Source organism: Mixophyes fleayi, chromosome 1, assembly GCF_038048845.1.
Source record: "Mixophyes fleayi isolate aMixFle1 chromosome 1, aMixFle1.hap1, whole genome shotgun sequence".
In the NCBI taxonomy this organism is placed as follows: domain Eukaryota; kingdom Metazoa; phylum Chordata; class Amphibia; order Anura; family Limnodynastidae; genus Mixophyes; species Mixophyes fleayi.
This window is the reverse complement of record NC_134402.1, coordinates 425526633-425540295: the sequence shown is the minus strand read 5'-3', so window position 1 is coordinate 425540295 and position 13663 is coordinate 425526633. Positions and strand designations below refer to the sequence as shown.

The following is a 13663-nucleotide window of genomic DNA, read 5'->3' as shown; positions in this document are numbered from 1 at the left end:
TCATAGTTGCCTACTCTCCCGGAATGTCCAGGAGACTCCCGAATTTTTGGGAGTTCTCCCGGACTCCCGAGAGAGCAGGCAAAAATCCTGGATCCAGCTGTCGCTGCTGTTGAAGATTGTGGGGGCGGGGCTAAATGCGGCATCGTGGCCCCGCCCCCTGCTGCGATTGGCTAAAATTGCCTAGGATTGACAGGGGTGGAGCCTAACGGCGCACCACACATTGCCACGCCCCCTCGACGGACCCCCTCCCGGACAGCTGCCTTCAAAAGTAGGCAAGTATGTTTTAAATATAACTAATTACTTTTTGAGAATCCTGTTTATAAAGCAACTTATATTTTAGGTTCATCTTTGTGTAAGGGTGTGAGTAACTCCTACAGATTTTTTTTGTACAAGCTGTGCTGTCTCTGTAGTAGAATCTAGCAGGCCTGGATTTGTGGTAAGGCTATATAGGCCCGAGCCCAGGTTGGCTAGTGGACAGGGGCAGCACTTTAGCTAACAGTCACTTCATATCGAAGTTTTTTAAAAATGTATAATTTGTAATATAAGTTATTGCATCAGGGCAGGTTGATTTGCATATATTTTATTTTGTACTGCTTGTTGGCAACAGGGCTGTGGTGATGGAGGATGGAGGTTATGGAGCATCTCAGAAACAGAGGCCTAAGGAGGCCTCAAATTCAAAAAGTAAGAGTGCGACGCTCAAATAGAGACCTCTCCTAGTCTCAGCTGTACTATAGGAAGAGATTAGTTGTATGTATAAAAGTTTATATCAACTTGTCTTTGTATGTATGAATGCATGTATAATGCTAAAAGCAAAAAGGACGTGGCCACCAAGCTGAACTGGCTGAGCCAAACTTTGTCAGCAAATAATAAAACAGCAGAACAGGTTTTAATTTTAAATACTGTACCTACATGTACAGATACCGTGCTGCCCATTGTCATATTTAATTTAAGCATTCCTCTGACGGGCCCCCATCAAGAACAGTTTCTAATTGAAAGAACATGTTATGATACCTTTTCTCACCCATACTTAGTTGAGCATCCAGCATAAGGTCCGTTATACATTTTTTCTGTGCTCCACAATCCATAGTGAAAGGAATCTATAAAACAAGCAAGAAAATGGTAGAGAGACTTTATGATGTCAAACATTTCAGTAACAGTAATCGAAAAATAAGTCCAATAACAGTAATAGTACCAGACTTGTCCATCCATACTCAGAGGTGCAATTATGACCTAGACACAAGATAAAGTAGCATGGAGTTGGGGCCTTGGCATATATTCCAATGAATCTGGGGAAAAATTCTTGCTATTTATTTACTTTACAAGTCTTGTTTTGTATATTAAAAAGTGATACTATTAAAGAACTCCAATGGGGTAAATGTATTAAACTGCGGATTTTGCAAGTCGACAATATTCAGCGACTTTGCAGGGGAGATTTAAAACGGCAGGTTTTGTCTTTAAAGACATTGTCATTGTAAATTTCTCCTGCAAAGTCACCGAAAATCAGCGACTTACAAAATTCGGAGTTTAATACATTTACCCCCGAGTCGTTTAATAAAGCTATGAGGTGGAGGTCCCACAGCTTGACACCCGCTTCACCCCATGGTTGTTTCATTTACCACTGCGATTGCCATCGGTTCAAAAATACCGGCCTTTCAAGGCCCCTCAGTTGGGATACATATTGACTTATTCAGATATAACTATAGAAATACACAATGTATATGTAATTCAACCACCTGTGTCAGTGTGTTGCAATGTTTGGTAGTGTTTTGGGATTTAGTAGATCATGGTAGTTGAGTATACGTATGGCCAATTTGCAATGTTAATTTGTGAAGCATGGATTAAACCTGACTGATAGAAGAATCTGAAAACAATTTGGATGTATGGGCTTTATATAGAGATGCATTTGACACCACAAGCTTTCTGTATAGATAAAGGACTGATGTAACCTTACAGTCAAGCAGTTGCATAGGAACAGAGGTTGCCCAGGTCACAATTGATATAAGGCCCATAGCACTGATGGGGAAGCGGGCACATAGCACATAAAATTAATTTTATTGCTGCTACGTTAATAAATCCATGATGACATCATCACGATCTTAACTTATATTTTATGATTTCCTTTTATTAAGCACAGACACATTACGTGGTCCTGTACAATCATGATACAAATAAATGACATACAATAAAACAGAGGGTAAAGATGACCCTGCCCAAATGGGATTACAGTGTAAGGTGTGAGGAACTCTTGATATATAACAGAATAGTAGAATAATAATCGTAGCTGGCGTTAGGGGAAGCATGCCTGGTTACTGCAAGTATGGTTGGAATAAGGAGAGACAGAGGCATGACATTGAAAGTTCTGCCACTAAGGAGCACACGGAGTTCCGTGAGGGAGGAGCCATCGATGGTCAGTTCTTCAGAGCGCCTGAGGAAGGAGACACAGCGCTAGCCCTGCATGGATTGAGGGACTAGTGTTTCAACTCTGGGGGAACTTTAGGCTTGGGGAAATCATTAAGAACAACAGAATAAGTCACCTGTCGCCAACTGCTATAATGCCTGTATCATGGTCCAATCACTGTTCGATGTGTAATAAGTGGCCACTTTATAAATGAATGATAATAATAATACTTTGAGGTGCACTTTTGTAGTTATGTCCATTTAAGGAAAGTCACACAAAGGGTATTCTGAATGGATCCTGATAATATAGAATAGGGTGTAGATCTTTACATGTCCTTTGTGAAGGTGCAATTATACAACCCACCAAGACATAATAACACCAGTATAACTTAGTGCACAGTGTTTTAATCGTATTATGTACCAGAGTGCAGGGGACATGGAAATACTTGTTTGGATCGCCCTTATATTCACCATACCCTTTATATTTACGACAGATTCTTCATTATATACTTCCTTAATGTGTTTGGATATTTATTTAAAATAATGTTTCTATTTAAGTTAATATGATTTCACAAATCAATCTGGGGGTGGGGTACGATTTTGCGGAGCTGATTAGAGTGATAGTGACTACTACGAAAAAAAAACCAAGAAACTGACTTGCCCGACAGATAATCAATGTTGATTGACCTAAATAATGACAAAAATGTCCCCAACAGTGTGCTGAGAAATCCGGAGCACCAGTAATGACGGAAGGCTGCTTTGACGTCATTTCAAATGGCGACCACTATATCAGTATTTTTAAAGGGGCAATGCCGGGCCCCTAACCCTAACCCTATTCCTAACCCTAACCCCAACCCTAACCCTTACCTTCGATGAGAACCGGCATTGCCCCTTTAAAAATACTGAAATCACACAATGTATCAGTCTGATCTATACTATAGTGTATTTAATGTTGTAATATATATGGATTCGATAGTACATATATTTGTTAGTATTGGTTGTGTACTCACATAGGCATTAATAATGTTTGGACGTTCATGGCTGAGAACTGGACCTTTTTCTGGATCTTTAAAATTAAATTCCACGGAGACATTAACAGAGTTCAAAAAATCTGGCTTCTCCTGTAATGAAACAGAACAAACACACAGATGAAATGGAATGTAGGTCATTGTGTGAACAGTGTTATATAAACTTGTGCTGTGTAATCATTATCATCCCATAGATTGTAAACTTGCGAGCAGGGTTCTCTTACCTCTCTGTCTGTATGTATTACCCAGTATTGTTTTATTAATGTTTGTTCCCAATTGTAAAGTGCTACGGAATTTGCTGGTGCTATATAAATAAATGATGATGATGATCATCGCCATTGAGAATATTTTATAATTTGTATTATGGCTTATTAATACATTACACTTTTAATTGACAAGGTGTGATAAGCACGGCAAAGAGATGATGCTCATACAGTTTTTCTGAACTATATTACTGAACTTTATTCAGGGATGTCACACTGGCAAAAATCAGCAAGAGGGATAGTTTCAGCAAATCAACATAAAAATGTATTTACAAAATCCCACGACCATGCTACTGGCTAAATGTCCAGTCTCCTCACTAACTCCGGATGACTAGTATGGCGTCGGTCACTCCCGGTCGTCGGTCAAGTACATAATGAGGCTAAATTATTACTTACCACCATATAGAAGTTGTGGTTCACACATTTGCCACTTCGAGAGATATCGCCCTGTACAATCCTTCCGTGGGTTTCATTGAAAAGACTTCGGGATATAAATCTATGTGAATCAAGTGTAATTTTGTACTCCAAATCTGTGGAAATAAACATAAAACTAAGAAAAATGTCAAAACATTGGGCTATTGATTGTATTTTTTCCCTGTAAACTTACCAAATGTTTGCTGTTTGTTTTCACCAGATTTTATGTGTATATTAAAACAGTAGTTTGCTGTAATGCACACGGTTTCTTTGTTGTTGAGTTTACAATTTTTCTTTTCAATATTGATGGTGTCAGGGTTAAAGTCTGGGATTACTTCTACTTCTGCAACATCACGAGACCTAGAAAAAGTGATAAACTCATAACTAATATAAATACCATCATTGGTGTAACGTGTCAGGTGTACCTATCAACATGGAACAGTTTATTAGTATATACAGATGACATGGGTGACGATGCTCTCCTTTGATCTCCAGAGTATATTTTTTTCTGCATTTGAAGGTCCAAAACAAGTAAAAGGCAATAGGTTAAACACCAAATTGGCAATGGCAGTACAGACACCTCGCTGTCATGTTTCATTTATCGGACTTGTGCTGCTATTGCACGGAGAGCAGCATTTAAGTGGTATTACTAGTGGAAACTGTAATACAGTCAATTATTATTGGTGTAAAGTTTCCATTCCTACTATCCTTCAAGGTCCCTCAAGGTTCTGTTCTTGGCTCTCTGCTTTTCTATCTTTACACTTTTCTCTTGGAGAATTACTAAACTCATTCGGTCTCCCTATCTCATCTATGCAGATGATAGACTAATCCACCTCACCTCCCAAGACCTATCTCTTTATCTTTTATCTCGTGTTTCCCATTGCCTCACTTTAATCACCACTTGGATGTCCCAATGCTCACCATGTCCAGAACTGAACTCATCCTCTTTCCTCCTCCCTATGACTCAACTACCCTCTGGTCTTCCTCACCACTGACAACCTCACGCTCTCCCCAGCCCACATACCCGCTCCCTTGCTGTCATCCTTGACTCCACTCACAGTTTAACTGCACACATCCAATCCCTTGCAGTGTCTTGTTCCCACCTTCTTCAAAGCATTCACCAGAATACACCATATACTCACACATGAAGTTACTAAAATCCTTATCCATTTTGTCATTATCTCCCGCCTTGACTACTTCCTCTCTCGATGTTCCACATCTGCTTCACCACTAGATGCCTACCCTGGTTTCCCATAACCTCCAGAATCCAATTCAGTCTACTCACTCTCCCCTTCAAACACCTCACCAACAAATCCACCTCTGACCTCACCACAACATACTCTCCCACACACCCTCTCAAATGTACCTCTGACTTGCTCCTCGCCCTCTCTCTGTTTACCTCTCACTACCACTTCCAAAACTTCTTACAAGCTGCTCTCCTCTTATGAAACTCCCTACTCCACCTGACCAGACTCTCCCCCAACTTTAAATCTTTCAAATGCTCTCTCAAAAGCCACCTCTTCCCTACAGCCTCTCTTACTCCCACCTGATACTACTCCCTCTGTGCGCTACCAGCTACAATCCTGTTCTTCTAGCTCCAGTTGCCTCAGAAATACCCTCTCCCTCTAGATTTCTTACCTGTCTCTTCTCTGCACCTTCTCTGTCAACCTCACATCTCCTTGTTCTGTTTCTATGTATGATTTTTGTTATACGGATTGTTCGGTGCTGCAGATTTTTGTGGCACATTATAGATAAACAATGATGATGATTAGGCCTCATGTACACTATAATTTCTACTCCATAAAACATCACTGAGTAGTGCTTTATTTAGTGTTGTCCATGCATGCGCAGTGACCCAGTGACACTTGAAGCTCAAATGTCCAGCGTTCAGGCATGTGAGGTGAGTCTAGAATCAGACTTAGTAATGTTATAATCATATTACAGAGAACACTTGCACAGTGATGGTGGAGCACCTGAAACTTCAGAGTCTGGTGTCCGCCGCATGCACCATAGGTGCGAACTCGGACTAAATTAATGTAAAAAGAGTTTACCACAATGCGCTTACCTGCCGCAGCAGTGCTCTTGTACGATTTAAAGTGAGAATATAAATATTATAATATATATATATATATATATATATATATATATATATATTATACAAAAAACACCATTATATTCAAAAGATGAAGATGGTTTACGCAGCTGAGTCCCAGGAATAACCTGGATGTTATATATTCATTAGCTAAATTCAAGTATTGATTTGATACATATATATATACATGTGTATTGATGAATATATCACAGTCTTAGCATCCCCTGAAGATTAGAAGAGGGCATGGTGTCTCTCCACATGTGAACAATTATCAATAGGAGCCGCAATCAGAGTCTCTTTATTTAGGATCTGTGAAACATCACACAGTAGACACTTGAACAGGTTAAAGTAGAACCACCGAGAGCTGCTGACTTCCATTACTCTTGTGTCTTATATCCATCATACCTCTCTATTTGACTGAACATACAAGGAGGTAATGCGGGCCATGTGTAATGTAAAGGAGCAGGAGAGATCACGGAAGAGATGACTCACTGCATATGTAACCTAGTGTCGGAAACTATCTCTGGGAAAAATGGGAGAGACACTTTTCCCCAGTGCAGCCAGCAAGACAAGTTAAATTAAAAAACTGTCAAAATTTGATTTTGTTTATTGCTACAAGAAGTGGCGATAAAAACTGATAATTAATTAAACTGATAATTTGCGCCAAAATCTGTTTAATTAATGTTCAATAGGCTCCTAAAGGAGCAAGATCAGCTCTAGGTGAAGTTTTCCCTCACAAATGGTAAAACAATTTCTGCACACTGTACCAAACCCCCAGCACACAAACTCATCTCTGATTATTGTCTCACACCTCTTACATTAGTTTTATGTATTTCAAAAGTATTATATATTGTGTTTTTACTAATATATAACAAATGTTACCACAATAAGTCCATTTAACAAAGTTAACATTTTGTAAATAATTATGTCTGCATTGTGCCAACCTATAACTTCACTTCAACATGGGTTTCAAGCTCATGGAAGACTCTGGGTAATATAAACAAATTCCAATAATTCCCTGCTCAACAAGATCTTTAGTACATACCAAAAAAGGGCAGCACCTCCCATTCCTCCGATTGTTACATCAGTCAGACCATCTCCATTTAAGTCCATTTGACCATGTATAGATTGACCGAAAAATTTTACTTTTTTTCCATCCCCGCCTGATGGAATGCGCTGTTAATGATAAACAGGACATTTTATATAACAAAACTATAATATGTAACTTTGTATATATATATATATATATATATATATATATATTTATGTATCTTTCCTACAACACACTTGGCAATTTCTAATCTATGTGTCGCTAGTTCCGGTTTTCGTGTCGTCCTCATTATCCGCTGCTTACACCTGCCCTTGATCACTCACCAATAAAAATGTATTTTTCGGCTGTACCTATGTTAAAACACCCCTGTGTTACACTACTACAGAGATGGACATAAGTCTCACTCTGAATCAGGCCCTGTATTTCCTCCTATACCCAGGACTGTACAAATGATAATGGGATATCCAATGCAACTGGAGGACAGGTAGTTTTGCCATGAGCATAGAAAGGGTATCCTGGCTGTGGAATTTCTGCCAAAGGAGACGGTGAAGGAAAATTTACTAACTGGATTGAATAATAGATTTGATGGTTTTCTTACATGAAATGGCATGTATAGCTTTAATTGTTAGATAGCAATATGGAGTTGAATAATGTAGTAATTTTCTCCTTGGTGGGTTAAATTCATAATTGCTTCACTGAATAGTTTAGTTTAGTTTGTCTTTCTCTAGATCAACAGAATTAGAATGTACAAAAGGTTGAACTTGAAAAGCGTGTGTGTTCATCAACCAACTATATAGCTGTGTATAAGTTAATACTGATATAGAGCAACAAAGCAAAAAAAAAGGACCAAATAAGCTAATTGTTATTCAAATTTCCCAATTTAAATGGTGGTATCATATATACATACTATTTAACTTATTAACTAAAATCAAAATAATAACTTATAAGTTATCAATTAGATAAAATGAATCTCATACTGTCTCCTACTTCAAAAAATACCAAATTAAAATTAATATCAACATTTTTCCCCAAATAGGGGTAAGAACCAACAACCACAGTTCCCACACACAGCCTTCTGCCTTGGTGAACCCCAGGCTTTCATATTAATTCCACTACATTTAAATCAGTCATTCTAGACTTTCAATCATTTAAAACAAATATTAGGTATTTGAGAAAAGTAACCAGATATAGTTCCAATCAAATAGATTTCATAATCATTTAATGTCCAAATTTTATACCAAATATCCCAGTTATGATATAAAGATAGAAATAAAATCACATTTACACCCATCATTCAAAACACATTGGGCCCAAGTCATTAAGAAGGGCAAGGCATACAAAGGAGTAAATTTGATCCTGAACAAGTCATGTTACAATGCAAGGGGTGCAAATTAGTTTATTATTTTGCATGTCAGTTAAATACTGGCAGTTTTTTCATGTAGCACACATTACTGATTGCTTTATTTTTACACTGAAATGTAAAGTTTATCTAGGACATGCCCTACCCCAACTATAAATTTGCCCCCACATTCTAAACTTACCTCCCCCTCCAATGCAACATGGTTTCACAAAGGTGCAGAGTTACTCATTTTCTTTGTTTTGCTGTCCTTAATGTCTCATGCCCATTAAGTTCAAGACACTCATTGAGCCCCTTAGGAAAGAAGGAGCCCAATGAGAATTTCCCAACCGCTTCTCTTCTGCACAATACAGCAAACCGGACCCTCCCCCTCTTCTAACCACGGGTGTAACATGTTCTATGGCAGATATCTTAATTATATTCAGAGCTCCTAAGGGTTTCTGACTAATATGCCTTGTTGTTCCTTCTGTGTTCAAGAAAGTGCACCGTCAATGTCCTGGTCGTGGGACCCACATATTGAATGCCACATATACAATCTATCACATAGATAACAAATGTAGATTGCAATTCAAAAAAATCCTTTATCTTGTATTTTTATTTTGAAACAAAAGAGCAAAAATTTGCTTTTCTATGTTGTACAAATAAGCATGTAATACAAGTAGTTTGATTACATTTCAAAAACCCTTTTGGATTCTATGGAAGCCAGTTAGACTTCTCTACATATAATTGGGTATCTGTATTTACCAAATTACCTCTTGTAAACAAACTAGGCATCAACCTTTGGATTTTCATGAAGAGAGGCCATCAAAATCTTACCATGTTCTAAGAGAGAGACGTTTTTTTCTAACAATCTTTTTTATCTGTCCCGAATAGAGATGAAACTGGCTCACAAATACAAGATTCTCCTTATTGCTACCTTACCCTCATTCTTAACAGAACTCATCTCTCCAGAATGTTTATCTAATAATATATTCCTACCAACCTCCTTATCGTCTGATAGTGCTTTTTTTTAATAAGTAGTCCGGATAGCCCTTCTTTTTTGATTTTGTTATTTGATGGTTAAATTATTGCACGATAATTTTTGATTGGAGCAGCAACTAGTTTTCCAAACATAAATATATAGAAATATAATTATAAGTTATACTATTTACCTGCAAATTACCAAAAGTGTTAAACTTTATTACATGTTGATAATGTGCTAGGATTTCATACTAATTAGTCTTAGCGGTGGAATTGTTCTTGCTGATTATGAATTCAAGTCAGTTCCCAAGCGATATTCATTGTGATATTAGATTTATTGAGTTATGAAAGTTGCGACATCATGGACGATGTTCCCTTGTAGGAATCTGACTATATTCAGTCTGTACAGAGTACTTCTGTTACCTAGGAGACTGCAACCCACTTCTATACTACCCACTTCTATACTACACCAGAGTAGTGAAAGATACCACATTTTTAAGCTTTTTGAAACTGTTTGATTTTAGCATTGGGCTGGGACACAAAAGTAGAACATCCAAAATATATCTTTTTTTAAAATGATTACTTGTTATCAATTAATCTGAATGTTTGGTTTTCCAGAATTTATTTTCTGTTCTTTTTGTTTTCTTGTTGTTTACTAACAAAACCAAGTACACAAGTGTGGTTACTTGTGCCGTAATATAAGGTCAGTATTAAACTGGAATTTTAGATACAGTATGAAAAATGTCATAGTTAGATAAATATATTTGACATATACCTGAGCATATTCTTTCTTTATTGATTTTCCGCTACCATGATAAATATATACAGCTCCCCGGTGGTCTCCCTCTAATGGAGCCCCTATGGCTACATCATTGTATCCATCCAGGTTGAGATCCTTCACTGCTGCTATGGCAGTACCAAAGCGGGCTCCACAAGGTTCATTCTCAGTCTCTTGTTTACAGGTTTGGTTTAAAGGTTCCAAACTCATTTCATGTTTAAATGTTTTCTGCGAACACAAAATGCCTTTAATTATTCATTATTATTATCATCATCGGCATCATTATCGCCATTGTTTATTTATAGGGCAAGCAGATTCCTTAGAATTATGTTACATATATGACCTACATCGTGCAGATATGACATCCATGACATCCATGAATATAATAAATATACAGATATAATTTAGCATAATAACACATACATGGATAATCAAGAATTAGCTACAGCTAGCACAGATACCAATGCAAATTTCATACATGTGATTGAACAGACAGCAGAAGATTCAGCTTAAAACATAATATTAGAGTCGTACAAGATGGACAGAAATGAGACATAGTGTATAAAAGTAGAGAATGCTAATTTCCTCCTAATAAAGGAAGAACAAAACAGAGGAGAGACATATGACCGAAAGACCATATGAACATTACCTTAATAATGTTTAGTCCAGGTCAGCTTCATCTGACCAACCATAGTTAAGCTAGTTAAGCTAGATGTAGCTACGATATGGTTGCAATATGCAACACTAATTAATAATAGGATCTTTGAGATTGCTAGATTGCGGCTTTGTAAATTTTACAAACAAACCTTTCCAAAAAGAAATGATGTCTGGCGCTAATATACAATATTAGTAAAAAAAATATATAAATTAAAATATAAATCCACTAATATAATCAAGTAATATAAACAATAAATATTAAATAAATTAATTTCATACTTCAAAAATAATTATTACCTCCCACTGCAGCCGTTCAAAAAGGATTATTATTTTCCCTATCCATCAAACCACACATATACAAACACAAAGAGGGCGCCGTGAGAGGAATAACATCCCCAAAAATATTTTCATTTTGCAGCAAAAAAAATCCAATAAAAAGTTTGAACTGTATTGCAAATAAAATAGTCCAGCGACACAATAATATATAATGATAATAATAATTAATAATAATAATAATAATAATAATAAATTATTGTGTACTTAAAGCGAAGTTCAGCCTTGAATAAAAAACAAGCACCTTGAGACTAATTCATTCAGATGTATTTATGAATAGAAGATTAAATTACACTTTTTTGATGGACTACTTTAAATAATAATTATTTAAAAGAAGAAAAAAACCAATAGCTAAAAATACTATTTATTACCTCATGAATCCTATAGACATAAACCTTTCCTTGTTCATGTTTTTCTTTTCCCATAAACATTGGTGCACCAACCAGAAGGATATCACTGATTGAATCACCATCCACGTCCACTGTGGTAAGCACGCTGCCAAAGTAAGACCCAATCTGGAACAAATAACTTATGCTTGAAAATACAGAAATTAATCAGATTAGGTCATCTGAAAACCTATATATATATAGGTTTTGACAATTATAACCACCTTTATGTTAAATTAACTATTATCCTCTGCATATTGGTACCACAAATACTGTATAATCCATGGACACTAATATGAGTATATCATGTCATTGAGTAACGTACTGACAGGGTGCACCCCTGGTAAATGCCCAAGACACACAATATATTTTCCAGTGCCAGTCAGGTATTGAATGTCCTCCCAGGTTCATATGTAGTCACAGCAAAAGAATACATAAACTGCACATGGGTCTTCATGTTAAAAATCATTCCCTAATTAGTGTACTTTATTCAAGGGAAGTGAGGGTGCAGTTTGTAAATTCGATTGCTATGATTATCTAATTGACATAAAAATACATAATAGTTGATGTTAGAACTCTGTCCTTATTTTAAATTAGGCCTGCAGTACCTCTGTGCTACCAGAGGTGCTGCTGTTATATATGGACAATTTCTTGCTATCTTGCTTTCTTTCCTTTCTTCTCTTGCCTGCAAGGGATTAAGTCTTTTTCATCAGATAAGGATCGTGATCACCTCTGGCTATTCTTTTTAAGACTGTCTTTTTTAACAGGCCAGTGCCAGTTCATTTGTCGCTGCTGCTGCTGGTATCTCTGTGAAAATCCTGTTTGGATCTTGACTTCTCCCTGGCATTTGACTCCTGCTTTGTTCCTTCATCCTGCACCATTTCTTATGACCTAGACCCCAGCTACATTTGACTTTGCTCCTGTCTATTCCCTGGCTTTGTTATGGATAATCCGATTTCTGACCCCTGGCTTGATTGACCCTGTTCTTGCTTGATTCTCCTGTGGATCAGCCAATGCCTCATGCCTACTCACTATGGTACTCATACTGGGAACCCTAACAGTTGATTACTATAGTGGCTCCAATATTGTGTCATGTGACTTTCTACAACATGGAAGACAGCACCCTCAAGCCATTGAAGACTTATTTTCTGCATCCTGATGTTATGAATAAGTTTACCTTTAAAGGTACACCCATTGCCAACACATAGTTGAAGCAGACATTTTGCAGGCTGAAGAAACATTCATGAGAATACCATTTCACATATCACAGCATTCTCAATTTAAAATATTGGACTAATTAAGTCACACCTCCGATCTTCCTATACCATGATAAATTCACAGAGACCACAACCATTAAACAGTTGGTGCCTCTCTTGAGCCCTGGAAACTTAGGCTGTTATTCAAAAATCATGACTACTGGGAGGTATGTGTTTACTTAGGCTTCGTGACATAATTGAAACACATCAATCATGTAGCTAGTTCCTAGTAACTTGATAGACTACACTCGCATAATTATGAAATCGGCATAAAAAATAATTGCCTTAACTGTGTTAAATACAACAGTAACACTATGATCAGTTGATTGACACACTTACCTGCTCTCCATTTAATGTTGTAAGTATATTAATTTTCTCTCCTTTCATTTTGTAGATGATAACTTGGCCGGTATGGTTGTATCGTGGTTGTCCGGCAATATAGATCTCTTCTCCATTTATAAATGCAGAACTCACAGTATAGCCTAATAATATAATATATAAAGATGCCAAAATAATGAATATAACTGTTTTTGAGATGAAAGAAAGACATAGTTGAAAGTTGATATGTATTAAGAAATAAAATAAAATTGCTTTAATTTTTGTTACTGCAGAATCTGTTTTCAGTGGATATAAACATGGTAGGGCCCATGTTACAAGCCCACGTTGCACATATTCATCCTTAAAATGACTA

General features: G+C 36.9%; 1 protein-coding gene across 2 annotated transcripts in view; it reads right to left on the bottom strand.

Annotated features, from left to right (window-relative positions):
• ITGA1 (integrin subunit alpha 1) overlaps positions 1 to 13663 on the bottom strand; it is a 131104-nt gene that overhangs the window by 21946 nt on the left and 95495 nt on the right. For both annotated transcript variants that reach the window (XM_075183947.1, XM_075183936.1), the window contains exons 12-19: positions 13312 to 13454; positions 11702 to 11845; positions 10338 to 10568; positions 7240 to 7370; positions 4296 to 4462; positions 4085 to 4218; positions 3408 to 3518; positions 1012 to 1097 (exon numbers count right to left, since the gene is read on the bottom strand). In XM_075183947.1, coding sequence (XP_075040048.1) covers positions 1012 to 1097; positions 3408 to 3518; positions 4085 to 4218; positions 4296 to 4462; positions 7240 to 7370; positions 10338 to 10568; positions 11702 to 11845; positions 13312 to 13454 — 1147 coding nt within the window. The remainder of the gene's footprint in view (positions 1 to 1011; positions 1098 to 3407; positions 3519 to 4084; positions 4219 to 4295; positions 4463 to 7239; positions 7371 to 10337; positions 10569 to 11701; positions 11846 to 13311; positions 13455 to 13663) is intronic.